At 36.6% G+C, this 24,787-nt stretch overlaps 1 protein-coding gene across 11 annotated transcripts; it reads left to right on the top strand.

Moving 5' to 3' along the window:
• Position 1: 1 nt before the first annotated feature.
• On the top strand, positions 2–24,666 carry LOC103705892 (ubiquitin-like domain-containing protein CIP73). Of its 11 annotated transcripts, none has more exons than XM_039133318.1 (22): positions 2–131; positions 2,115–2,199; positions 2,314–2,568; positions 3,661–3,753; positions 4,342–4,422; positions 11,083–11,215; positions 14,645–14,762; positions 15,393–15,500; positions 16,964–17,082; positions 17,195–17,278; positions 17,372–17,518; positions 17,624–17,693; positions 17,781–17,935; positions 19,442–19,606; positions 19,696–19,767; positions 19,860–19,980; positions 20,062–20,724; positions 20,825–20,964; positions 21,045–21,305; positions 21,469–22,101; positions 22,719–22,874; positions 24,235–24,666. In XM_039133318.1, the coding sequence occupies exons 6-22, from the start codon at positions 11,087–11,089 to the stop codon at positions 24,301–24,303; spliced, it is 3,210 nt and encodes a 1,069-aa protein (XP_038989246.1). In that variant the 5' UTR covers positions 2–131; positions 2,115–2,199; positions 2,314–2,568; positions 3,661–3,753; positions 4,342–4,422; positions 11,083–11,086; the 3' UTR covers positions 24,304–24,666. The 11 variants fall into 11 exon arrangements, with proteins under 11 accessions (XP_038989246.1, XP_038989247.1, XP_038989245.1 ...); XM_039133319.1 differs by having other exon boundaries at positions 5–131; positions 2,314–2,464; XM_039133317.1 differs by lacking the exon at positions 2–131 and having other exon boundaries at positions 2,069–2,199; positions 2,314–2,464.
• Positions 24,667–24,787: the final 121 nt, after the last annotated feature.

The raw sequence follows: 24,787 nt of genomic DNA, 5'->3' as shown, positions 1-24,787 counted from the left end.
ATGAAAATATAAGTTGTATCCTCTGGGCTTGCCATATTATTCACTAGGTCTTGCCTTCGAAGCCACAAGCATGTGAACTTGGCCTCTGTTATCATGTGTTGTTGTGGCGATACAGTCGACATGTGCAACAGGTATGTACTATTTGCTTTAAGTATTTTGCATTAGACATCTTGAGATTTATGTAGAGCAGTAAATGTTCTCTTGATTTGTGTGGAGAAATTGCATCTTATTTTAAACCGGTACTCATTCATCCAGAATGTGCTTTCTCTATGTGTTATGGATTCTATTCTTTTTTTTTTTTTTTTTAATGATTGTTGTTCTCTTGTTATATTAAGGATATAACTTAGTGGTGTAATAGGATTGCCACCTTCTTTTAGCTGGTGTACTGTAGGAAGTGGATTTCTTGTTATCACTGCTCACACAGATAACCCGTGCTTTGTAACTCTTATACTTAATCTTTACCATTTTGGTCTTAACAGTACCTTTATAAAGACTGATGTTACTTAAAGCTTAAATGAAAACAGTTTGACCAGACCTTGCTATTGATTTATCTGCATATATCTGTTTACTTATACATTGATGTGTATGTTCAGGTATATGTGCTATATTTTTTTCTGAATGAAATCTAATGCAGATAAGAATATTATTTAAATTTACGGTTCAACTCTGTTCTACTATTACAATATTTAGTGAGTAATTTCATTTTCACGAACTTGTTTGGACCACTTTCAAGTTTTTGAATAGCTTATGCTTGAGGTCAATGTTTATGAGCTGGTTGTCCTCAAGTTGAAAAATGCATCGAACATGCTGATTTTATTTAATAAATTTATGAAAGACTTTTATAAAAAATTAAAAAAATCCCAGGAATTGGGAATAATATGTGAATGTAACTAAAAATATTGAATATGTTTTTCCTTTTAAGTTTGGTTGAAGTTGTGGGATAAATATTTTTGAAAGAATTTAGAAATTATCCATCAATTATTGACTTTTACGCCTAGCTTATCTTCTTTGGTTAGATTTGAACATATGACATGACTATGAGTCTAGAATACTTGATGGCATTCAATCTTTTCTTGTGAGTAAATATTCTGTTTGTTATATGCCACATCTAATTCACAAATTTCGTCATACTCTTGTTGCTTGTTACATGCATCCATCCTCCATGTACTCTCTTGCATTTTTCTTTATCTTCATGTGCATTTCCATTTGATTTACCTTGTAAAAGTTCTCTACTTCCATTTGATTTCCTCCTATATGATATATATATATATATATATATATATATATATATATATATATATATATACTGGAGACCCACTTGCCACATGCACTCCCACTTCAGGTGGCTAATCCCTAAGCAACAAGATGTAGAAATAGGTATCTATGTCCTAACTGATATTTGATGGGGGATGGATGAAGTTGAATGTTTATGCAATCGGAGAACATCATTAGATGATTAAGAAAAAATATTTCATAACAGATATATGACTAGATTTGCTGTTTCATCAGAATTTTTCTTCCTTTTTTAGGGGGCGGGGAGGTGAAGAGGAAAGGCAAGGATGTTCATATAGGTCTGTTAAACAACGATGAAATTATGGACTTAGGATTGCTAAATTAGCATGTATTGTATAAAGCGAGAAAAATCATTTGGCTGTGAAGCATGGGTCTGTGTTCTGGGAAGAGGATGAGGAGACCAATGAAAAACTGAGAGAGAGAGAGAGAGAGAGAGAAGGCTTTTAAATGCACTTCCATCTTAGAAGATTTGGTCCTACTAAGAAACAATATCATGTCAAGGCACATAAAGCCATTCAAGGTCAAAGGATAAAGCATGTTACTTGTATTCTATTTTAGCATACAGAAAATGTTTTGTGGAGGAACCTGTGTGTCTTTCTTCAGTTTATTGTTCAAATTTCTGATCTAAATAAATTTTGGAATAGTACTTATGGCTTAAGGACGACCATGCTTACTGAAGTTGTCTCAGTCTATTGCCGCAGATTTCTCATCTCTTAAAACCACTACTTTCAATCTGTTTATTTCATATATCGCATAAAGAGTCTTGGTTCTATAGGTGGAATCGAATTCAATACAATGAAAAGGTGGAAACCATTTTCCAGGGCGTGAGATGCATTTTTGATTGCTGACCTTGCTATTACATGGGAGAGGATGCTATTGGAGATGCAATATGGTCATCTTTTGTTGGTATGCCATCAAAATGCAATTTTTTCTTTTGCAGTTCTCTGCAAATGATTAAATTACTATTAGATGAGTTGTGCTTTGTGGTACAAATAGTAATATGAATTTTTTATCTTGCAGTTGCACTTAAGTGCTCTAAGAGTGGCAGTGATCATTTACTTGAAGGTAGCATGTCAGATCCTCTTTGACTTGCTACATGTCCTTTGTAAGCTGAAAGTCGGCAAACATCAATATGCAGGAGTCTACGTCTTTGCATCTGTTTGGCAGCTAGGTAGAAGATTACAGGCACACACAGAAACTCAATATTGGAAGCCATAGTGAACATGTCAATATTCACAATTGATTCTATGTTTGACATTTTGGAATTTTTTGAAGGTTGGCTCTATATTTTTCTTGGTTTCCTTAGTGGAAAGGTCTGCACTTCCTAATTCTGCTAGATTGTCCATTCTTCTGAAATGTTGGTAGAACTTTAGGAATCATTTCTTTGTTGTTTGAAATCTGTAGTTAGCATTTCATCACTCTCTCTCTCTCTCTCTCTCTCTCTCTCTCTCTTTCTATCTATCTATCTATCTAACTATCTCTTGTTTAAAAAAAAGGAACTCTTAGAGTCTTGATTGTGTTGCCACGATTCTGCCATTCTCCTTCAAGATATTGAAGTTAATATGTAGCAAATGCTTTTGCATGGTGCTTGCTTAATTATGTGAGGAAGGACAGATTCTTTTTAAACTTCAAGAATAATAAAGGGGTGGATGATAATATAAATCTTTTTGATTAAATTGACCCATATAGCATTTTCCTATTATTTTGTTTGCAAACACAAGTACAATTATTCCATTCTCACAATTGAATTTTCTCAGTGTTGTTAGCCAGTTTGATAAAAATTTTATATGATCTATTAAGGTAATGAATTGGGACCAAAGAGTTGTTGGAGCTGGCTCTTCAGAGTTGCTCTGAAAGTTGCTGTTTGGCCATTTCTTTTGCACCAGTGAAGAATAATCTATAAAATTCAAACTATCTAGTTGGCTTGTCATGTAGTTCATCATTACCACTTTGATTCCTGCCACTTTATTTCTGCTTTTCTATTTTATGTCTTTAGCGATAATTAATTGGCAGATTATTTGAAAAAAAAAACTTGCTTGCTGCTCGGGATTGCACATATATGACAGTATACCTTCCCGTTTTCAGAACAATTCTGCTTTTTTATTTTGGTGAGAGGTGTCATCCTGTGGAATCATTTATCACAGTGCTGTAGTGAACCTCAAAACTACACATGTACATATTTTTTACACTATGAAAAATCTGTATTAATGGCAATTCTTTTATTGGTAGATTCATGGACAACAAATGAGTCTGGAATTTTTCTTTGCTTTAAATCTGACTTTCTTCCCTCGTCTTAGATACAATATTATAGACAGCATTATCTTGAGTAAGGGTGACCTAACAAATCCATGCAATAATTTGTTGCAGGAGATGACCTACATATCTACTATAGACCCTACTTGCTCCAAGATTTGGCATGCAAACTGTGGATTGTGATATTCCTCGGCTCTCAATGCACAGGTCTGTCTTTATCAGGCAATCTTAAATATTATATGTATTCATAATGCATGCAAGTTTGTTGCTTAAATATGAGAATGCATCATCTTAATAAATTAAAGGCATGGCAGGAAATTGAGTTACTGGAAGATGCTAGAACCAAAACTTACATGGTTTGAGCCCTAACTTTTATCATGGCTATCAGTTAGCTGCTGATTACTGTCATATAGGCAAGTTAATACCAACCGTGGTCCTGACTCTTATCATGGCTACTGTAACTGTGATACCCTGAGATTTTACAGATTGTTATTACAGTTATAAAGTATCTTCATAGAAATCCAAAACATTAATATTTTGCATCATTATGTTTATAATGGTCTTTAATGGATAATAATGGTATATTATGGCCTCTAAGTAACAGATGTTTTATACTAAATGCATGAATATAAAATGCTTAAAATTTGTTTTTTTAGTCATCGTTGTTAAAAACAAATGGTAGTTTTTATTGTACTAATGTCTTCTAATGGTTATATTTCAGTTGTTCTTGGTATCCTGCTGTATATGTTTGTAATGTAATGAAAGTAGCTGAAATTATTGTTCTGGCCATTGTAGTGTTGTAGCAGCCCTCGTCGAAGAGCACAATTCTGACTTGTAGCTTCAAGCGTAGGGGAATTCATGAATCCCTTGTGAGAGGTACAAACATAATTTTATTAGCACTTGGGTCTGCTTCAACTCTGTGATCATCAGGGTATCAATTTTTTGTTATAATCATGGGTTAACTTTATTTCTTTTATAATGGAATATCTTGGGTAGAACTTGGTGAGAACAATCCAAGAATACTCACAGTATCAGACCATAAGAATAATTAGTGTCTTGAGATGCATGTACAATCTTCTAGATAGAGAGGCATACTTTATCCTGTTAGATAGAAACACGCACACAAGGGAACAAGTCCATTAATGAGCACCAAACAGGCAAACACAAGGATGAATCTCTAATTGTAGAATGGAGAGGTCTGCCAGGAATGAAACTCTTGTGCTTCGAGGGAATTATAACATTCCAACTTCCAAGTATATGAAGCTCATCAGTTTCTGAACTATGCAAAATTCTTCTCTCAACATGGGAAAGCACGGTCTATAAGGCATGAAAATAATTAGGAAATATGTCTACTTTTTGTAATTGGTGGGGTTTAAAAGTAATCAGAAAATATGGCCGTTTTCAGAACTTCAACAGTAAAATTTTTAAATTTTCTTGTTTTTGATATATATATATATATATATATATATATATATATATATATATATATATATATATATATATATATATATATATATATATATATATATATATATATATATCCATACTTCGTATGGTACGGCAAAACCCTGTCTTTTGTATCTTTTGAACTTTTTTTAAGAACTTTCGGGGAATTTCATATTGGATAGAATAGAAAGCTTTTTTATGATGTTTTGCGAGAGAAGTGTCTTCATTTCCTTGCGAGCCCAAGGGCTTTCCACTCGGTGGCGAAACCCATCGGATGGCATCACCGGAGAGGTCATTTTGGGTCTCTCTCTAGCTGTCAAATGTCGTACCCAGCTGACTGGAACTTTATTAGATACACAGGACTCATACTAAGTGCGTTTTGAAGTCTAGGGAGAGTGGGGTGCTTATGGGTCACCCCCTCAACTCTGTCAACATAAACTCTCTAGTCTTACATCTACTTTTTTTTTTTTTTTTTTTCACTTGTTGCACAGAAATTATCACCACATATTACATGATGTAGCGGGAAGATCAAGGAAAGTTGTCTGGTCGGAGGATCAATTTGCAACTAAAATTCTAGATCCTCAAAGCTCCTGCCCAACAACAATGGTTTTGAAAAAAAATAGTAATCCATCATCCATAAGGTAGACATCCTTACATTTGTGTTAGGCCTCCAGGTTGATTCGTTGTTGAAACACAAAAATAAGGGATTACTGAGTTTATTTCAAGCTTATTCTCTCCAAACCCTTTCACAATTCATTTGCTGTGCAAGTATTATAGGTAACAAAAGCTATGGTGCCAGAAAGCAGAGTGCGTTTACTCTGGTTTTTGGTAGGTTAGAATAGTTTACTTGAGGCTAAGGCATTTATCCTATATCAAATTATTATGCAAGCTTCTTCAAAAAAATAAAATAAAAAAAGAATTTTGCAAGCCATAAGAGACTAAGATGCAGGGGCATGTATGAGGTGAAAATTTTTACCTCATACTCAGAAGGCTGATAGAGGCCTCTTGTAAAGGATTTCTTTTTTTTTTTGGATGTGAATTGCAGCCGCTTCTATCACTGAACTAATGTATCATGGTGGATGCCAACTAATCTAGTTGGTAAAACCATTGCGCTGACTAGAGATATCCCTCTCTCTCTTTTTTTTTATCTTTATAACATAACATCAAGTAAGCATAAATTGAAGTTTTCGTCAGTTGATGTTTCCATTCTCTATGAGTGGTGGTTATTGGAAAATTTAATACATATTAGTTCGGATGACTCTGGTAGTTATATTTTCATTATCCCTATAACTAAGAACATGCATATTTTTTATTGTCACTATAATTAAGAATACCTACATTCATAATCATTATGATTCGTTATGTTGTGCAGACATTCAGAAATTCAACAAATAAGAAATTGTGATTTGGATAATCCTCTCGAAAACCCCAGTGAAAAAAGTATTATGCAACAACTGCAGTATGCGGCATGCCGAGAATAAGTTATTCTCCAGTCCAAATCCTCTAATGGCCAGAAACTTCTCTCTCTTTCTTAGTCAAAATTATGGAAAAAATTTTCTGTTGAGTGAACAAAAGGAGGAAATTTTAGCTACTTCAATGTATGGATAGTCCAGTAGTCCACCTTCAAAGGTTGAGAAGACGTGGTTACTCTTATAATGTCCGGTTTAAGTACTCTTGGTTGATGGAAATGGAAGAGACAAAACAAACTTTGAGATTAACAAGTTCAAAACAGGACGAAAAGATCAGAAAGGAAAGTCTAAAATAATGCAACAGTTACACTTCTCCTCCACAAATAAGCCTTTGGGTACAAAATTTTGGGGCACGGATCCTAGTTCAGAATTCCTGGATTGGTGCAACATTGGATGACAAGCCATCCTCGTACAAGTGGGAGATTCGCCATCAAAGTCATATTTGGTGACATTTGGTCATATTAAGGGATTATTTCCAACCAACTAATTTATTCATCATGCTTGATGGAAAAGAAACTACAAGGTAAATCCGATGAAATTTCATCGTTCATCTCCTTGCAGTAGTTCACTTTGGACGTCCAGTTTCAGAACTAATGAGAGCTTGACTTTCTTCAGTTAGCAGCCTTGGACCACTCCCAAGCCTAGTGCTGATGAAATAGCTAACATCACCTGGAAATTTTTGAAACGGAACCTTATCCTTGATTTCCTCAGGTGGTGGGAGATCTTTAACATCTTTCATCAATTGCAAGCCAGCTTTATGCAGTATTGATTTGCCCCATTAATACGTAGCTGGATGCCATCAAGGTGGTAGTCTAGTGGTACTGGGCAGCAATTCTAACCACAAGGTCCCAAGTTCGAATCGCTGCGGCGACGATTAAATTGTGGACCGGAGCTCACTACTTTGGCCACTGCTTGGACTTGTGGTGTAGGACCGCTCTTGAACCGCTAGTAGCCGGGGTGGTGCCGGGTGTGACGTACTCACACGTGGGACTCGAGCCAGAGCTCAGAGGAGTAGCTGAGCCGGGCCTACGGGTGGGGAGGGTATGAGTAAAATCGGTCGGGGTGCCCAACACACGGCCATTTCTGCCCGCATCGAACATTCTCCTGGCGGGGTGGGGGCCCAATGGGGCTGCTACGCGGGGGTGGGCTTGTCCCTTCCTCCCCCCAACCCCTTTTTTTTTTTTTCCGCACAAAAAAAAAATACGTAGCTGGATGAAAAGACAAAAGAAACTAAATCTACATTGCCCCATATTACCAATAGATTAGAATCAAACCTGGAACATGCGCAAACCTAGCCAATTCATTGTCCGGAGCCGGGGGGAACTGAAACAAAAGTCTCTAGAGCAGAAGGCCAGCCACCTTCTTCTTCTTCTTCTTCTTCTTTCATCTTTTTTTTTTTGATATACCGGCTACTCATCCTACTCTAGTGTAGGTATAGCCAACTAAATCAAAAGCAATAAGGACCCCCTGATGAGTCCAAAAGATCTTTTCAGAATGCTGTGCTGTATAAGTAGCCACTCAACCGGCAGTTCGGTTCGCCTCTCGGTAGGCATGCACAACATGAAAGGCGCTACAACCTCTCAATAGCTGCCAGATATCCTGAAGTAAAGGGTTTGCATCTCTCCTCCATCTCTCCTTTCGAATCACAGTGGTTGAGTCTTCCTCTAGGATTCGGCCCTGCATTAAACGTGTAGGCCACCTGTTATTCAATCCATCTTATATCTAAATTTTTTTTTTTATTTGTCATTTCAATCAAGGCATTACATATGAATGTGAGGATCATATCATACTGAGAGGCCTGATCAGCAATTCAGAGTTGCTCCATAACAAAGCAGATTAAAGGATATGTTTAAATATGGAATGATGCGTCGCAATATATACTGATAAAATCTGCACTTAGTATATATGCTATATTATTATTTCCTTTTCGGAGCTATGTCTTACATGCTTTTGATAAAAGTTATCAGAAGAATGAATCCGTACCCAGTAAAAATTACTAGTATTGGATATGTTTAAATTAAAAACATACTGCGTAATTTATAGGTTTACAAGCTAATTAAATGTTCACCTAAAGTCTGTAAATAATTCTTTCATGATCTTTATATAAAAAGAAGTCAACAAGCTATGAGGACTTCGTGGAGCTTGTGAATTTGGAACGAGAAACTGTTCTTTTGCTGACTGTGGGCCTGGAAGTAATTTTCCTTGACCGTATAAAGATGAGGCGGCGACTTGCCGCTCTTGTTCAGCGAGATGCTCGGTATGGATTGATACGTAATATAAGAGTTAGAAATTTGGTCCTTCTATCGGCATTTAACGAAGGATGATTCGAAAAAACGAATCTATATATATTAAATAAGAAAAAAAAATATTTTAGATTCTATTTATCAAATTTTATGATAAGAAGATACGCATGTGTTTTTATTTGTTTTTTTTTATCTCTATTACTTATTTGCACTATTTCTCCTGGACATCTTATTAAACTCTATTTTTCAAAACAAATCTATCGTTTACTTGTCTATGTCTGTAAGGACTTTGACTCTTTTTAAAATTTGAAAATAAATAATATTTTTTATCTAATCCATAAAAATTATCGGTCTTATTTTCAATTTCTTAAACTGTATTTTATTAGTTTATTTCTAGAAATGCGCATTGCACGCAACATATTGCATGTAATGCCATCGTTATATCTCTTGCGTTTTCATGTGCCTGTTTTTCCTTCCTCAAGTTTCTTACATCATCCAGCACAAAATCTCAAATAGGATATGTCCATAGTCACGTGGATTATTCATGCCATAAAATCTTAAAAGAAAAATAATGTGTTAATTCTATTTTTATATTTGAAGTTGCATGGGTAACCAACAAATTATTCAGAATATTGTTAAGAGAAAAAGTTATTTGGATATCCTTCAGTAAATTTTTAATTATTTATTGCTCTTTTATTTCGAGGTTCAAAGTTTCAAATACTATCCTATGACATCTAAGAAAAATTAGATAATGCTTCCAATTTTATCTCTAATTACCTACCAATCTACTCCATAGGGCTTATAGAATAATTTTGCTCCTACCATATTAGATAAGTTAGGAAAAATTATATTTACTCTCCAGATCCCTCTCCTTGCAAAACGTGATCGGGATTTACACCTACATCTCTATGCAACCAGTGAAAGGCTTCCCTCTAGTACAAAATTAGAATAACCAAAAGGTTTTCAGCCACATCTTTGATTACTTGTGAGCTTCTCTCAAGCAATATACATCCTCTTGATACTTTTCTTTCATGATGAAAGGCAAGTCAATCTCATCTGCCCCCATGCTTAAAGAGAGAGCTTCTTGGTGCGGAAGATATATGCATACACACACATATACATACATACATACACGCACACGTATAAATATACATACATATACATACATACATGTGCGTGTGTATATATATATATATATATATAATCAACAGAAGATTGCCGTTGCACATAACAGGTGATATATTGCGAGAGAGAATTTTTAGATCAATAATAATTTTATTTTAGGCAAACCGACCTCTACCTCACTTGGAGAAAGTCTCGAAACTTCCGGACTCATCTTTCTCTTCTTTCCCTTTTTTAAATCCTTCCCTTTCCATTTGTTTTTTCTGGTCTCTCATTTCATCGCTGGTGTAAACAAAATCCCGGCGTCCCGATCATCTCTCTGCTCTCGTCTCTTTCCGATCCCGTGCCGACGCTTACGATCGATCCCTCCTCCGGTTCCGGTGAGTCCCCCCGCCTCCTCCTCCCCTACTCCTCCCTTCCTCTTCCTTTCGAACTCCGACGCCGATGCTGCCCGAACCCAGCCTTAATCCTCTTAACGCCGGAACCCTAACCATTTTCACGCCGGAACCCTAACCCTTCTTCCGGAACCCTAATATTGACCCTCACCCAGTCCTTAGTCGCGGCCTTCGCCTCCCACATGTGCCCCCTCTCCGGCCCCCCTTCACCCTTCCGCCCTTTCCCGATGGAGCTAGTTCTTGTGCTGATAAGTCCTTTTTTCCTCGCCTTTTCTTTTGATTGGATTCATGCTGTAATCTTCTAGGTTATGCGCTGATCTGCATGAGCATGAGGGCGTTATTTGTTCCTCCTTGAAATGAATTCCAATGGCTGATTTTATACTTTTTTTCAAAAAAATGGTGCAGGAAATCAATTTAATTTATTTTTTTTCTACTTGCATGCGCAAATATCTCCTGCCCGATTTATATGCTCGACTTTTTTTCCTTGCATAGTTTCATTGGAGTAGTGATTCTGGAGAATGCATTACGGTGTTTCTCTTCGTTCTTGCTTTTTGATGAATCTTTATTGAAGGGTTCTCTTGCTGAAAGTTTCCCATGTAGCCGAAGCTTCTCGCAAGGTTATTGTGATTCTTGTAAATATCTGTACTTGTTGGTTCCTTGGGATCATTCATGTTTTGCAATTGTGTAATCAGTTTTTCTCAGTGATACTGCAGCCTTGTGAAATGTTTCTTTTGTTTTCAGCGTATTATGTGAAAGAAGCTTATTGTGGAGTTGTGTTAATGCAGTTGGTTTGTGCCTACGATGCATGCGATCTGTTTCTATCTGTAACATCTCTTGTATTAATTTGCCTTTTATATGTAGGAAGATGGCAGATGAAACTCTCAATGAGGGTACCAGTTCGAGCCAACCAACTGGTGAAAGTTCAGAATCTACTATTGAGATCAATATCAAAACTTTGGATTCACAGATCTACACATTCCGGGTGAACAAAGATGTAATGTTCTTTGAGATCTCTAGTATACTTGCTTATTAAGTTTGAATTTGTATGTTGGTTAATTCTGCTTGAATACACGGTTGATGGCTTAACAACATAGTATAACCATAAAATTTGGATCCATTTCATGGATCTTGATTTATATTTTATCATTGGCTGTCAATCCTTCACCTTTGTTATCCAAGTATGGGACTGGCCATGGCAGTGTTGTGTAAAGGGCATACTAAATTTGAAAAATCGCTGTTGTAAATAATATTAGATGCTGAAATCATAAGCATAGAAGCTCATACAACATGCAGCATGGAGGAAAGGAAGAAATTTCACTTATTATTTATATAACAACTGTACAAGTTGATGGGGAAGGCGTTTGACTGATACTCTATAGTGTTATAGTGTAAATTTCTGCAAAGTAGATATCTTATGTGTTATGGTTATAAAGTTTGAAGAACTAGCTTGCTTTGCATGTGCTGTGAAGGTACAAGGTTGCATCCAATGCACAAAGATACACACCTTTGTTTGCATTTTGTGTTCGAGAGCTATATAAGAGGGCTCTACTTGCTATAATTATATACTTGAGTCTGGCATGTGCGGCACTTGTTTTTATTTTTTATTTTGATTTTACTTTGAGAAAAAAATAAATGTTGAGACCCAGTCAAATAAATATTTAACATTAGAGGAAGGCCTTGAAAGTTCGACATTATCATGCTCTAACCAACTGGGTTACTATATGCATATTGTCTTCGAAGTTAAGGAGATGTGCGGAGGGGAAACATGGGTGAATGGAAACACCTCATGAATGACCGTTGGCAGAGTTTGCATTATATATTAAAATAGATGTTGGCTTTTGCCCTACTGATTATCCATATTTTGCATCCTTTTTAAGACTTAAGTCTTTTAGTTTCGAAGATTGACGCTATATCGAGGCATAAATGGGTATAAATAATAGAGAAAGTAACTTTAGTAGCAAGCATGATTTTTACCTATTAATTTTCATCAGAGCTAATACTTGTATGCTAAATGATACGTATATTACAGAAACCGTTTTTGGGTCCTTGTTATTTTGATGATTAAACAACGAACAAGGTTTTAAGGATAAGTTCTCAGTCAAGGCGAAGGTCTAGAGAAATTCAGAAGAGATGGTGAAATTCTGGCCTTAGTAGCTGGAAACTTCTACCTAGGGTAATGCCTATTTTTGAATTTTCTCAGAATTTCAAATTTGCACCTACTTTCTAAATGCTTCGTTACTAAAAGCGTTTCAAAAAGTATCCACTTCTCCTCACCTGCTCCTGTACTTGATTCTAGCAACTTAGATTCAGAGGCCAATAGACGATCATCGAGGTATTGGCCAAAGTAGTTGAGAAAGATTAGTTAGCATTCTAGGTCTTCATTTTTTGAGTTTCTATAATTAAGACCGTGTTTACAATTATTAGTGAACGTAAGGCATAGGTAAATATTGCGTGTGTGACTTGGGCTGTTGCCATTGATGGCAAGGCGAAGGTTTGCATCATCTAGGGCAACAATGTGGAAGCACCTTAGCCTATTGCAACAACTTTTTCCAAATAAAAAGAATATTTTATGTATTTCTTTTTTTTTTTGTGGTTTATGAGAATTTTTTATATATGCCTTTGAATGCTTGTTCAGATTGTTCATTAGTATTAGCTCTGAAAAATAGTGTTGCATTAAAGATTGTTCTAGAGACGTGCACACGTTGTAAGTGCTAATGGTTCCAAGAACGACTGCTCCTATTCCTTTCATTATAAAATAATACTGACAATTGTTAATGGATCCAATATTAATTTCTGTCCTTATTTGTACTTGATTATTGACTCTTGACTAGCAATGTTATCTTTTTTTGAGCACATGGGCAAATCTAGTATCTTCATAATTTGGATTTGGGCCCATGGCCTAGTTGTTTGGCAAGGTCTTTTGCAACATTAAAGCTATTTAATTTAAGCTACCATCTTATCAGGAGTGGTTCCATAATTTTTGGAGCAAGACAAATTTTACATATTCCAACTAATATATTATATAATTTCTATCCACAAACATTCTTCCCATACATCTTTTAAGATTGTTGTGATTATGTGTTATTTCATATCATTTTCCTACAAAACTAGCATACAGGCATGTGCATTGCATGCAGAGGTAGAAATTATTTTATTTAAATACTTTATTACTAAGAGAAAATTACTTTTCTTGTTTAAGGACTAGTAATGGTGGTCGATATAAATTTGGAAAATAAAGAAAGTAGTCAACTATATAGATATCAAATTTATGAAATGAAGATGGGAGAGGGAAGAAGTGAGATGGAATGTTGGGATTGAAATGGAGGATGGAGTTTGAAGAGGGTTAAGGTTGTTAGATAGGGAGTTGATATTCAGGGGGGATCGTCTTTCCCAAATTACGTATGCTTATAAACAAGGTTTTCATCTCCACTGCAGTCTTGGTTTCGATTGTGATATACATAAAAATCTCAGCCATATTATCTCAGTTGTTATAAACTGATAAAATCCGAGATACTGGCCACTATAATATATTTGTATTGGCCAAATTTTTTAATCGCCTTGTTATTTCCTTGATTAGAATTTCTTAGTTAATAAATCTCAAAAATCATACTTTAAAATATAATTCTTAATCCAGATTTATCATATCATCTGAGATTTCGCTATCTCAGTTCAATAATATTCGTGTGCCCTCCAAATTTTTTCACTTACAATATCAACCGAGATAAACCCAGATCTTGGCTCATCTCGGTCTTGGCTACTCACTGAGATAACTGATATATTGAGATTTAAAAACCATTCTTATTACTATTATGGATAAAATCTTTTCATTTAAGTTCTATTTGTGGGAAAGGTCAGGTTTTTAGTCAGATTTCAGAATGTATGAGTATGTGAGGATCTATGCGGGCGTGTGTTTAGTACCACATTGGTTATTCATTGGGTAGATCTTGTGTACTTATACAAGATCAAGAAACCCAAATAATACCTTCCGGCTAGCCATTTTGGGTGAAGTCCTAGGCTATTACAAATAATATAAAAGCGGACCTGACTCATAATCTATGTGGACTAGGAGACACTGCAGCATAGGTTCATTAGGGCTGACCATGGGCCGATCGTGGTGCTTGTGATTGGATTTGAATGGATTTAAACCCTTAGCCGACGAGGACGTTAGGGTTTAAACGAAGGGAGTATGTGAGGACCTGTGTGAGCCTGTGTTTAGTCTTACATCGGTTATTTGCTAGGTAGATCTTGGGTACTTATATAGGATCATGGAACCCAAATAATACCATCCAGCTATCCATTTTGGGTGAGGTCCTGGGTTGTTGATGTAGGCTCAATGATGCTCTTTGTAATATAGTATGTATATATAAGTTCTATTTTGAGTTGGATTTTCTTAGTTTTGACATAGTATTTTAATATTTTACAGATGTCAGTGCCGATGTTAAAGGAGAAGGTAGCAAATGCGATTGGCATTCCTGTGGAGCAGCAGCGGCTGATATTTAGGGGAAAAGTTTTGAAGGATAATCATCTCCTCTCTGAATACCGTATCCATTTTCTATCTTTTTTGTTTTTTAAATATACTTTAGTTTGATTTTGGCTTTATGTCGATTGTTGGTTGACTGCCCAGAAAACTTATTAAATCTCTCTCTCTCTCTCTCTCTCTCTCTCTCTCACATAATGGTTACAATGCAATATGTATAATGTATTAGAATGACTTTGGTTAGCTGTCTATCGTAGGTTAATGAATCGGCTATTTCCTATTAAAATATTTAAAAAGTTATCTAAACTAAAGTAAGATTATCTATTGTTGAAAGGAAATGTTCTTTAGCCGAAGTCTTTATAAAGTTGAAATAGCTGGATATTAGATATTCCAGGAAATGCTTTTTTGCCTCAAAAAAACCCTTGTGGAATATAATGCTAAATTTTAGTTTGTTACAGTGTAATTTTTTAGATTGTCAAATCTTGCCTTGGACCAAATCCATTTTTAGTCAATTTTTTGCTATGCAACATGCTCAAACTGCACTAACAACAGTTGGACGATTGGATTGCAAGGCTGTAGATAGAGATTTTTTTTTCTATTTTCAGTGTACATGATTACTTTGCTTGGCATTGTTTTTCCACTTTGATTCTGTCTGTTATGCATGCATATTTTGTACGCTTGACAATATATATAGATCTGGAAGATGGACATACACTGCATTTGGTTGTCAGGCAGCCAGTCCAGGCACAACCTGCTTCTGGGGCAGCGTCTGAGGATAGTGCTCGCAATAGCGGAAACCAAGGTTTGATTTTTTATTTTGCTGCCACAGCTCTTTATGAACAATTTATTATTATCATTATGATGACATACTTGCCAAGCAGATATTGGATAACTTGGAACTTCTGAATTTAAGATAGAAGTCTAGCTTTCTGCTAGCATCCCGTGTTCCCCTTTTTCATCTTAACCCAGTTTAGGGACATGGAGGTCCTTTTTTAATTTGGACTACCTGTTTCAGGGGCTAACGACCCACTTTGAACTTTATTAGGCTTAGAAGCAAATTTTGTCTTCAGGAGCTTATGCTGTCTTTCAAACTTGTTGGTCTCAATCAATTTGGAACGATAACCTTTTTGTTTTGGTATTGGTCCAAAAAAGATTATCAGGTCCAGGTCCAGGTCTTGTCAAAACAAACCTGACCTGGCCTGGACACCCAGTATATGAATCATACATAACATTAATTATATAATTTTATCTTTAGCTTCTCTTTTAAAGTGTATAAAAAAATCTTAAGTTTGTCCCGTGACCAGTCCTCCTTTTCAGTCCCCTTCGGTGCTTTCCACCTAAGGGCTCTATCACTGTTATGCCCGCTGCTCGTTCCCTCAAACTTCTTTCCATGTTGTACCTGTTTGATACCCAACCCAATCTGTACATGATCCATGCCCAACCCAGAGATCTAATGTGTCTAAATAAAGTTTAAACCTAACTAAATCCAAACCCATCCTGAATCATTGCGGGACTGCAAACTTACATAGTTGAACACTAGAACACACCTACAATCCATTTCTTTTGGTTTTAGTTTCTTATTTTTCTGCTCTAGGATTTTGGAAGCTTTTAAACATGGATTCTTACTTGGCATTTGATTGATTAACCTAGGCTGGTCAAAAACATGTTTTGTGTGTTCATAGCATGTCTAATTCCATTGAGAAACAATTGAAACAGTCTGAATGCAAGAAAAGGCAGTCCAAGTTTATCTTAGTGCCATTTCTGTATTCTTACATTCTTTTCCAACCTTGAAAATAATAGCAGTATTTACTTTCTCAATTTATCATGTATGTATCATGTCTTTTATATGATGAAACCGCCAGATAAAGTAAACTTTTGTTGCCTTCTACTGTTCAAATAACACTCATATCCAGACATTCCTAGGCATTTCTATGTAAATTATGTCAGACCATGCTTCCTTGTTCCTACACCTGAATCTGCTCCTGCACCTGTTCTTATTAAGGTGTGGACAACAGAAAGCATGGTTAGGTGAAGAGGGATGGTGTCAGGGTCAACTCGATTTGTTTAATCTGTAATTCTTCTTTTCTAAAAATAATCCTCATTACACTGAATGTCTGCTCTGCATTTCATAGAATACTGTGGATCAACTGGGAACCTAGCCTCTTATTTCTTTTAAATCACAACATTGAAAATTGTTTTTGCATGACAAGTAATTATTGCAATATTTATTTATTTATGCATTCATTTTTTCAACCTGTTATGCAGGAAGTGATCCTACTGGCAATGCACCTCGTAACAGGGCTGGACAAGTTTCGCACAGTGTTGTTCTTGGGAGTGTCAATATTTCTGACCAAGGGGAAGGGATGATTACTGATATTAGCCGGGTAGATACTTTGATTTGAATTTGGTCTAGTTGTCTGATCAAAGTTTAACTGGTTAGTGTAATTCCCTGCAGGATTTGTTCTGATTTTTATTTACTTTTTGCATTGTTTGCAGCTTATTGGGGCAGTTCTGCATTCTTTGGGAGGGGGGATCCTGTCTCCTGCTGCTGGAGGAGCTGGCAACAACTCATCTGCTGCTGTAACAAGGATTTTTTCATTATTTCTGCTATATTTACATTTTAAGTTTGTATAATGATCAGTACTTATGGTATATTTTGTGCTGTCCAATCAGGTCCCTCCAGGTCCTGATACAGAAGGAACGCAAAATACTAGCAGCAGAAGCCAGCCTGGCAACCCAGTACAACCAGGATTTACAGTTCTCAATCATCCATTTCAAATACCTCAATTTTCACCAGCAGGGGCATTCTTACGACAAAGGGTATTAATCATCATTGCCATCATTATCATCTTCTATTTCTTCTTTGGATTTTTGATGTGAATTGCCTCTGATAGCTGTTTTTTGGATTTTTGGTTTGTAACTCAGGTTATTCCTGATTCGTTGACAACCCTCTCGGATTTCATAAGCCGCATGGAACTAGTATTGCAAAACAGTGGTAACTACATTGCGCCATTTATTTTGAACTAAGGAAATAATTCATATTATGGCTAATGAGTTTGGTTTCTTTTTATGGAATATTAAGGTTCTCAGTCATCCGCACCTACCAATGCTCGTGATCTGCCGAGATCTGATGATCCATCTTTGAACTTACGAGGATTGCCAACTCCTGAGATGTTGTGTTCGGTTGTGGAGCAAGCACAGCAACTTCTTAGAGGCAGTGCATCAAGTGCACTTTCTGTATGTCCCAATCTTTGCTCTTGTGATGCATTCTTGCAAAAATGATTGCAATATATGACTATATTTTTTGTCTAAAAATTATAAGCATCGACTAAATCAGACTTTGGAGTTTTATATATTTGGACTGGTAGTTGTAGGCATTCCTTAACATGCATGACTGAAAAATTTTATATTTACCTCTGCTTGCAAAGTCAAAATGCAGCTGATGATGCCTGCTAACTGAATATTGTAACCAGGATCTCGTTTGACTAATTGGCGGTGGATTCATGATTTTTTTGTGCGTATCCTTATAGGAATAGTTTCTGTCTTATTTATTTCAGATCCAGCTTCTGCCATCCATGCTTGATTGCCATATCACCCTATTAGAAATGTATTCCTAAAAAATGCTGTTTAAGCTGGAGCGAATGATAAAGTTTGTTCTTGTTCGGATTGTTGGAACAGCGAATTGGTTCCAAGTCAAAATTTTGTATAGTTTGCAGTGCAACAATATAATATAGTAGCAGATTTGTATTCTTCTACTTGTTTCGAATGTAGGTTTCGATCTTTGTGCTAGAGTTTCTTTTTCATAAAAGAGCAGTTCCTGATGAACTTTTAACATAGTCTCCATATAAACCTTTCAATTACTGCACAAGTTGTTGTGGCTGTCTTATGTGCGTTTGTGTGCATGCATGCATGCATGATAGTGGTCATAGTGACTATTATAGGAAGCATTAAGAAGAGGTAACATGACAGGTAATTTTTGTGATTACTCTTGATGTTAATGCCTTATATTTAAAGATGGCAAATTGAAACTCTTGAAATCAATTCCAGTGATATATATTTCTTTTCAGTCTATGAAACATTACCAACTTACTAATATTTGCCTTTTTCACTATGCTTGCGAACACTTTGAAATTGTGAGTGACTATTATGAATGTACGAGCTAATGAATTCTAATAATTTAGCAGTAGGAACTCCTTTTTGAATGTTACCTTTTAATGTTTTATTATTCGACAACATTACACAGCTAATAAGGTAATTCTGATTAAGATTATCATTTTTTTTGACATGTTTCTGTATCTTTATTTTCTGCTTTGCCGAGTCAGATGCTTGGATATGTGTCCGTGTCTGCTTCTGGCATTTGTGTCTATGCTACAACACTGTATGATGTTTGTGCTAGAAACTTCACTTGAATCGCTGATGGAAACACAAGCTGACATGACATTGCCATACTTGATGTAACAATGTTGCAGTCTTGGTCTAATGTAGATGTTGTATCATGCTTTTGTTTTTGACTTAAACTCTTGATGGTATTTTTGTTATACATTTGGCAGTTCCATTAAGTTATACTCAAATTACTCAATATGTCTTTAGGGTTATAATGATTTTGCGTTATGATTTCCTTGGGTTTTTCTTTACTCTTTTTTTTTAGAAGCATGCTGTCTAATGAAGATCAATCTTAATCGTTGTAACTATGTAGCAATTTTAGTCTGATGTAGATCATTCTTAATCGTTGTAACTATGCAGCAATTTGCGGCAAATCTGGAAAGAGGGAGGACTTCTACTGATCCATTAGTGCGGAGTCAGATTCAGACTGAAGCAATGCATGTAGGAACATCAATGCAGCATTTAGGTTCTATGCTTTTGGAGCTTGGTCGTACCATGATGATGCTTCGTATGGGCCAATCCCCGGTATGTTGATTACTTTTTCTTTTGTTTTGTAATTTTTATTCTGTGAAATACTTTTTTTAATATTGTTTAGAAATTATTGAGGAGTGCAGGCCGAGTCTTTTGTTAATGCTGGACCAGCAGTATATATATCTTCAACTGGACCAAATCCTATAATGGTTCAGGTAATGATATAACATTTCTTTCTGTTTCACGTCTTGCTTACAAGTCTTTGATTGAACTTTTTATTTATAAGGTTTTATTTTTTTCCCTGCAGCCTTTTCCTCAACAAATGAGCTCGTTTCTAGGGGTTTCCCCACCCCCTTCAGTTGGTGGAGTTTCAGGTCCATTTGGTGTTGGAGATCCTTCCAGAAACATCAACATCCATATTCATGCTGGTAAGAGAAGTATATTGTAAGAGGAGTATATTTTTGACCATTATCCTTCTATATTCAGGGCTGACTTCATATGTCAATCAGGGACTTCTGTTGCGCCTGGTGTATCATCTGCTGGTACCATGGCAAGTTCCGAAGGCATTAATGGAGGACGCCAAGGTGTGGAACAAGCAAGCCAAAATGTGAATGGTTCAGGTGATTCAGCTTCAGTGCGAGGATTGCCAGCAAGAACAGTTGTTGCTGCTATTCCAGCACGTTCTTCTGCTGAGACTGCGGGCCACGTCCTCAGTGTTATTTATCCTGTTCATATGAGGTCTCAGGCATCAGTCTCTATCCCTTCAGCCTCCTCTCAAGGTTCACATCCATCCATGAGTGGTGGAACACAACCCAATGCGGCAATTGTTATTCCCCGACCTTCTCCAGAATCTGCTAGTATTCCTGCTGCTGTAGCACAGGTAAATGCACGTGTTGCCACTGCATCTGGTCAGGGCTCCTCATCTCCAAGTTTGCAATCTACTGATACTCGAGATTCTCAACCAATTAGTAGTGGAGCACAACCTATTACAGCTAGTTCATTTTCACAGACTTCTTCAGAAACAGATACCATTGCTAGGCTTGTTACACGGATAGGTACACAGATAGCCAATGCACTTTCTGGCAGTGCTCAAGGAAACAACTCATCATCTTTGAGCATGCAACAGATTAACGCAACATCTGCAACGGAAGGACCTCAACTAGGTGAATCAGGTTGATATCTGTCTAATTTCTCTTGAAGCGGGTCTTTCTTTATGTTGCTGATCAATTAAATGGTTTTTGTTATTCTTATATGCCTTGTTTCATTTCCAAGTTGCTTCGTCAGCAAACATAGGTGATGCTAACGAGAGTTGCCCGGCTAATAGTGTTCATGATACTGGAGATTGTGACAATAGTGGTTCTGTTGAATCACAAGTTCCTGATATTGGCATGACAAAAGGTGAAGGGAAGCAGGTAATGTTCCATGGGTGCCTATACTTATGCTATCCCTCTTCAAATGAAAAACTGATAAAAACTCCATGTTACATTTCCAGCTCCAACAAGAAGGCCACGATCTTCCTGACATTGCGGGACCTAGTGGAAGCTTCGCCATCCAGAAACCATCAACTAGTAATAGTGCAGGAGACCTCACAATCTGCCAACCTAGCGATACTCCATCAAGTAAATCAGTGGATAAATCTTCAGAGAAAAATTCAGAGTCTTCTGCAACTATCCATGCTTCAAGGTCAAGTCAGGATGGTGAGAGTGGTAGGCCTGCTCCCTTGGGTCTAGGGCTTGGAGGCTTGCAACCTAAGGTGATAGAAACTTCTAACTTGCTTTTCAGCAATGGCGAAATAGTTGACCTTACACTACTATTTTATGCTTGTTGGTTGTATTCGAGTATGTATGATTTCTTGTATTGGTCTAATTGTGACTTCACGTTTGCTTGTTTACGTAACCATTTTTAACTGTTTGCAGAGGCGAACTAGGCCAGCAAAGCCTACAAAGAAAGATGGAATATCCCGTGACACACCTTCAGCTGATCAGAATCAGCAATCTGTTGCCAGGGGCCAACAGGTTTTGCGTTCTCTTGTTTCTCAGGGCTCTGATACAATCGGAGTAAATGCAAATGGCTCCTCTGGTCCATTGTCCAGTGTCCTTGGTCAGGTGATGAATAGCATGCCTTTGGGAGAGCAAGGTGCTAGGCAGCAAGTTGATGCTGGCGACATGATGTCTCATGTCCTTCAGAGCCCTGCTTTTGGCAGTCTCCTGACAGGTGTAGCTGAACGTTCAGGGGTTGGTTCCCCTGGTGATTTGAGAAACATGTTGGAGATGTGTACTCAGAACCCTGTGATTAGAAATACGATGAATGACATTGTACAACAGGTAGATGGACAAGACCAAGATCTTGGAGGCATGCTTTCAGGGCTGGGGAGGGGCCAAGGTGGTATTGACTTTTCAAGAATGATTCAACAAATGTTGCCTGCTGTATCACAAGTTCTTGGTAGGGGGTCAACACTCTCTAACCCTGCTAATGGTGTGCGATCTGAACCTCAGTGTAATGATGGTAGGACTATTGGAGATGATACGTTGGACAGCAGAAATTCTCAGGTTCTTATTGGTTTTTCTTCAGTATTTTCTGTATTTTTATTTCCAGGAAAGAGTTTCATTTGAAGTTCTAATTCTATATATATGAATAATGTTAATTGCTAGCAAATGTGGAATCGGGCTTTTCTTTTTTTTTTTTTTGCCCCTTGATGAAGTTTGGAATGTTCACTTGGTTTTGAAGATTCCCTTTTTCGGTTTTCAAGATTCCTCTTTGATGTGAACTAGGTATCATGTCTTCAGTCAAACAAACAATAAAGAAGTCATGCTGTTTTTTTGGTTAATCTGTTGCTTTGAGCTCATGAAAAATGGAAGGCTCTTGAAATGGTGAATTCTAAGAGAAAATTCTAGTGAATTATTCCTGAAAAATCTTATCACTTGACTAGAATATCTCCTCAGCAATTTTTGTCATGGAGTCTGTAAATTAAACATCTTCAGTTTCTTTCTTTAGCTTTTGCTTCAAATAGTCTTTCTTTTGGAATTTAGACTATTTGTATTGCTTATATTTTGGTTAGTCGTTCATGAAAAAGGAACTGTAATTAGATGTGTTTCATGCTTAATATGACTGTTATTCTGAGCACCTTTTTCTTAAAAAACTACTGCAATATTTATTGGTTACTCAGATTGATCTCTGTCAAGCCCGTGGAAGAATTGAACAACATGATTCTGCTGAAAATATCTTCCATGCTGTGCTTGAAAGTGCGGGCAATCTGTTTGATGGAGAGAACAATTATGAAGCCCTTGTTGAAGAACTTGGCAATAATGTGGAGTTCAGCAAGGTAAGCATTCTGTCCGCTAAATTACTGTGAACAGAAGGAGAATAAACCAACTGGATGATTTGTTTTTTTATTATTATTCTTGATGGATTCAGCAAGAAAATGTTAGCTATTTTCTGGTTTAACTATGCATGGATGATATCACGTCATAATTTCAAGTAACTGATAATGATGAAAATCATGGGGCAAGTGAGCTTTCCATGGAAATATAATGTGTTAGTTAGAAAATGGCCAGCATGGTTATTCGGTTAATTAGAAGATGCAAGCAGGTTTTCCTTTAGATGAGCTTGTTTTAGCAAATTGTTTACTGCACTTCTCAGTTATATAAAACCATTTTAGGAAGAGTCAGCATTGCTTGAGGAAAAGTGTTACTACATGCTTCTTTAAACCATAACTATCAAATTTCAGCTTGTTACTGATGTCTGTGCATGTATGTAGGTGCATATGTGCACACATGGCGCTCATTGAACATGGTCTCTCATTTACAAGCATGTTGGTTCAGGAAATCACGTGTCCTGGCATATCTTTTCTTCCTCATGTTTGTGTTTGTGTTTAGGCTATGTTTGAACTGATTGCATATTAATCATACAATTAGGATATGAAAATATTTTACAGGTTGCAACAGTGCATCAATTAAAAATCGAGAACATTAAATAATCCTTTGCATGCCTTGCTGTTTTAGGTGCCTTGAAACTTAGCATGGAGTAAAAATAGCAGCTCTGAAACTTTCATATATAATTTGCTTACAAGGACAAAATAAAATCTCATGGATATAGTATTCAGACTATGCTCATATATCCGCCAAAGATATGTGTGCATTTGTGGTTCTGGGTTCAACCTACTTAAGCTGCAAAAGGGAGATTTGTTTTCATAGGCTGGTCTCGTCTGTTGGAATCTATGTTGTTCAAACCCTTGTTCTTCTATGCATAGGTACTGCTTCAGTAGTATGATGACTAGAACAGAGAACTTAAAACTAAAATAGGAAAGAACAATTAAGGTTTATTATTTTCGAGCTCTGTTCACCTGAGTTGTGCATTAGTGAGTTGAATTTAATTAGCTGTTTCAACAGTGTCAAACAGGTGGAACATTGACAGCTGTAGTTTTCAGATGAACTTTGAGCCAACGCATTCTCATTTTATCCAATTTGAATGTAACACAAACATGCAAATTTGTAGGACACATCATAGTTGGTTCCAAATTTGAAAGTTTATAGAACTACCTATTATGAGAATGTTGCTTCCTACATTCCGACCTACTTTCACATCATTATCCTATTTCCAAAAACGTGAAGCGGAAAAAGATCTTTGCATCATTTGTTTTCGTTAGCCTCTTGGACTCAAACCAAAGAAATATAATTTTGCAGGAGTACATGGAGATGTTGCGCCGTAACATCCGTCAGAGGCTAGAAACAGAGTCCAGACCAGAGTCTTGACTTGCATTCCACCTGCTCGGTGTATCACTGCTTTGCATGGACTTGGTGTATGAAGCCTGGTAAGCAAGAACTTGCAGTTCCGTGTTGCCAGCTTCCTATTGATGGCTACAGTTTTTTTTTTTTTTTTTTGCTAAGAAAGATGGCTACAGATTCCCATTGATGGCTACAGTTTTTCATGCAACATCCTTTATGTTCTGTCATGGGTTTCAATTTTTTCTGACAATTGTATGGAGATCGTTGCTGGTGATGTGCATGATATAAAGTTTTGTACCATTTCAAAACTGTAACAAATAATTATTCTCGTTTGAGATGGTTACATAAAAGTATGAGGGTTATTAAATGTTTACTTATTTTTTCTGTGTACCTTTCCCTCTTTCTTGAAGTGATGGAATAGATGCCAATATAATGTGGACCAAGTGGTCACCTTTGACCTTCTTTATGCTGGCTGCTTGGTGTTAAGTAGCTCTCTGCCCTTGAAGCAATT

This window comes from Phoenix dactylifera, chromosome 14 (genome assembly GCF_009389715.1).
Source record: "Phoenix dactylifera cultivar Barhee BC4 chromosome 14, palm_55x_up_171113_PBpolish2nd_filt_p, whole genome shotgun sequence".
NCBI classification, from domain to species: Eukaryota; Viridiplantae; Streptophyta; class Magnoliopsida; order Arecales; family Arecaceae; genus Phoenix; species Phoenix dactylifera.
The sequence above is the reverse complement of the archived record's forward strand: the minus strand, read 5'-3'. Positions and strand labels throughout refer to the sequence as shown.

Coding starts and splice junctions, on each gene's coding strand:
- LOC103705892 (XM_039133318.1), top strand. CDS start 11,087: ATGGCAGATGAAACTCTCAATGAGGGTACCAGTTCGAGCCAACCAACT. Junction 11,216..14,644: donor CATTCCGGGTGAACAAAGAT/GTAATGTTCTTT, acceptor AATATTTTACAG/ATGTCAGTGCCGATGTTAAA. Junction 20,725..20,824: donor ACCTCAACTAGGTGAATCAG/GTTGATATCTGT, acceptor TTCATTTCCAAG/TTGCTTCGTCAGCAAACATA.